Source organism: Juglans regia, chromosome 9 (assembly GCF_001411555.2).
Source record: "Juglans regia cultivar Chandler chromosome 9, Walnut 2.0, whole genome shotgun sequence".
Taxonomy (NCBI): Eukaryota; Viridiplantae; Streptophyta; class Magnoliopsida; order Fagales; family Juglandaceae; genus Juglans; species Juglans regia.
In genome coordinates, this window is record NC_049909.1 from 15,957,731 (window position 1) to 15,961,702 (window position 3,972).

Sequence of the window (3,972 nt, forward strand, 5' to 3'; positions counted from 1 at the left end):
ACTAGTAGCTGGTTTACCACTCAAGTCATCGTAACTGCATTGAATGAAAGCGTATCTACGTTTAATGTCCTTCATCCACATCTCCATAATGTACTTTTTCGACAACACTTGGACATCCCTTGAGGCGAAAATTGAAAGAATGTGCCTACATATAATCCCCCTCATCTCAAATAGTCCACATATGCACTTTGCCTCACACTCATCTTCATTGAAGTACGCCTGAAAAGTTGACTTTTTGATGTCGTCTTCAACTACCCTTTAGTCATTAACTTGATACGTGGTAATTGCGCCTTCTGTTTTTATGACAACACAATGAGAGTAGATAATCCCCATTACTTCTGACTACACTTTCTTAAATTTAAAATTCGTGTACACTGCTTAAAATTTTTTCACCATGGGTAAATCAGATATACAAGGGACTGTGAATTTGAATGAGTGGAAATACATTGCCATCTCATTCTCTACTTTCTTTCTCAGTGCATTATCTAATTGATAGATGAATTCTTTCAATGTAGTCCCTAAATGTACATATCCATCAAAAATGTATTTTTAAGGTATACGGGAACCCAATACATTCGCTCACTATAGAGACTTTGAAGCCATACATTTTCCTTCAAATTGTAAGTGTCAATAAACACCTCCCAAAACTTCTCAAACTCATTAGAAGTTTGAGAATCATAAACACATCTCTGCAATGCACTTTTCAAATCACACTTAAATTCAGCATGTGAGCTCAACTTCTCTGGTAGTTTTCTCATTATGTGTCACAAACAATATCTATGCCGGATATTTGGAAAGACAATTGCAATATCATTTTTCATGACCCTGACTTGATCAGTGATGATAGCTTTTGCACCCTCCCATCCATACATTTCAAACAAGTGTCAAATAACCAAATAAATATTTCAGTATTTTCACTTGATATCAAGCCTGCTCCCAAAAGTATTGACTGTCCATGGTGGTTTACACCGACAAATGGAGCAAATGACATGCCATATCTATTTGTTAGGTATATTGTATCAAATGTCACAATATCCCCAAAATACTCATATGCTGCTCTGCTACGTGCATCAGCCCAAAAAACATTTTTTAATCGATCATCATCATCCAAATCCATCGATGAGTAAAACTCATCATTCTTATACTGCATCCTCTCAAAATAACCACGAAGTGCATCAGCACCTCCTTTGCCAAGTCTAAGGTGTCGAGCCTTATCTATATAATTCCTTGCATCTTTTTCAATAACTGGAAGTTTCTCAAAACCACCAGCATCGACAACCAATGCGTTAAAACTTTTGGTCATACATATGTCTGCCTTGTCGTTAATATCTAACTGTATCTTCACGGAATCGTCAATTGCGCGATTACATCTAAAAATTCTTGTCTTTTTTGGACTTTACCCATGGTTATGTGCATTGCAGACAGTAGCTATAAATATGACACTATCAACCAAAACTACATTAATTCTCGCCTTACAATCAATCTTTGTTGTCAGGCGTGGTTTAGAAATGTTGGTAATATGTTTCATTGCCTTACCACCACGAGTACAACCAAGTGTTACATATCTAACACTCTCATCATCTTCCCTTTTACTTATTTGGGTCATTATGCTGAATCCAGTATGTCTCCCATATTGCTTGTAGTAGTAAATGAATTCTTTCTCAGTTTTAAAAAGCCTCCCCGACGTTGGCTCTAAAACCCCATCATCATCATTTCCAGGCGTTGGCTCTAAAACCACATCATCATCATCATTCCCCAGCACTACACCATGATTATCAATCACTACCTCATCATCTCTCACATTTGGGGTATCCATATAATTACTGCTTTGTGAAAAAAACAGCGGTCGCCTAGTAGATATGCATTCTTCCCCTTTCTCAATCAAGAACAATCTTGATATATTTAAAGCACAATATGAAAGTAAAATATATATATATATATATTTAAAGTACAATAAATTCGCAAACCTGACAACCAAGAATAGAAAATAATTGAAGCAAAAGTTAATAAATGCTAGAAACAAAATTAAGAAGTATGATTATGTTTCTAACATAGGCAATATATACTCATTTTCATTCTCTTGGTGAAAAAACTTGTAGTAAAATTGAAAAGAACATGATGCATACAAGAGCAAGCACCAAACATTATACCCAAATCATTAGTCATTATACTCACATAAGAGATCAAAGTAGCAGGTGAACCAATAATTATTGTTAGGTGAACCAATAATTTCTTATTTCCTACAAGGCTTTTTACTTCCTTGTTTAATACAATATTAATCAATCCAGCCCATTTTTTATTTTTAATTTATATGAATTGTTTAAACTAGTGTGAGGGAAAACATCTCCATTTGATGCAAAAATTACTTTATTTGCAACAAATGGTGATCATTCTGAATTGGCCTATCTACAAACATAATCGGTATTAAACCCAAAACCTCTCAGTGTAGGGATGAAATCTTAATATTTTGAATTGACCCAAAACCGCAAACTCATCCACCTCTCTATATATTTACCAGAACAACTAACTTCTCCATCTTAAGGGGTGGGAAGCAGAGAAATCAGTGTACAATTATAAATATTAAGCAAGAAAATCCATTGCAAGCAAAAAAATTAGTGTGAACTACAAATATTAATAAAGCTAGAAAATCCGTTGTAAGTAGAGAATGAGAGTCTTCTTCGGCAGGGAAAAATTACCAAGGAGGTCGTCGGCAATCGATGATGGAGAAGGTTGTTCCATCGATGGTGGGTTGAGGGTGGTCGTCGATGGTGGAGGAGAGAGTCGTTCGGATCAAGGGGCACACATGGCGTAGGGGAAAAATTGTCAGGACTCCATGCTATGTGGCCCGCGGCCAAGCCACCAACCATGTCGAGACAAGTCTGGACAGCCCCACTGCAGGCCCTTGCATGGCACCATGCCATGCCCATCAACAAGCCATGTCGTGCCCACCAGCCTTAGACTAGACCGAACCACATGCACCACCCTAGCCCACCCATAGATTCATACATGCCATGGGCCAACTTGGCTCATGCCAACTATGTTATTGCTTATTATTTTTATTTATTTATTTATTTTCCAATAGACCTATTGGGAGTTTCCAAGTTGTAATCCTTATAAATAAGATCATTAGTCTTTGCATTTATATCGTTTGGCAAATTCTCATTGTGGGTAGATTATTTTGTTCTTGAGCTCACCATTCGATGCTTGGCACTTGGGCTACTTGGGGGACATTCGTGAAACCCTTGTAGAGGATCATCACATTGATATTCGTGAATTGGTGTGATCCAATCGATCTTCTTTTTTGTCAACTTTGTGAAATTCGTGAATCAAAGTTGGTTTATGTTTATCCTTGTGTTCATTCATTAATTTGAGTGTTCCTATATTTTCTATCTTATTCATCCATTGTTCATCCATTCAATACCATACACGCATTTGATCTTCCATTTTCTCTCTATTGATCTAATTACTTTTTGTGAATAGTGCTTGCACTGTTCTTAAGAGTTCTTGGTGATATTCGGCCACCACATTATCCATTCATTCATTTTAATCTTCCCACCTACAAAATTCGACCAACTCTAGTATTTTCCCTAATTTCCATAAATAGATCACTTCTCATAATTGCCATTATCCATCACAAACATTGAACTAGCCGAAACCCTAATTGCCTCCCATCTTTGCATACTTACACTTACCATACTCGGCTACACATAAGTCATCCACTCATAAAATCATAGCCGTCCACCTCAAGTCCCTATAAGGTAATTGTTTCCTTTTAGGAGTCTTGACTTCCTCCCATTTCAAATCCCTTAATTTAAGAAATTGACAATCATCTTCAATTCCTTAAATCACTCTTTCTACAATTTCTCTAGCCAACTATTGACTTGTCATCTTAGTTCAAATTCAAATTTCCCTCTTCCCTCAAAGATTCGCTCCATCTTACAAACTTTCCATATCAATTCATAAACCAACCAA

General features: G+C 36.6%; 1 protein-coding gene across 1 annotated transcript; it reads right to left on the reverse strand.

Moving 5' to 3' along the window:
* Positions 1-817: 817 nt before the first annotated feature.
* On the reverse strand, positions 818-1,816 carry LOC108991562 (protein FAR-RED IMPAIRED RESPONSE 1-like). Its single transcript, XM_018965869.1, has 2 exons — positions 1,424-1,816; positions 818-1,339 (listed from the first exon to the last, which is right to left on the reverse strand). Exons 1-2 carry the CDS (start codon positions 1,814-1,816, stop codon positions 818-820), a joined length of 915 nt encoding a protein of 304 aa, XP_018821414.1.
* Between the last annotated feature and the right edge of the window lie 2,156 nt (positions 1,817-3,972).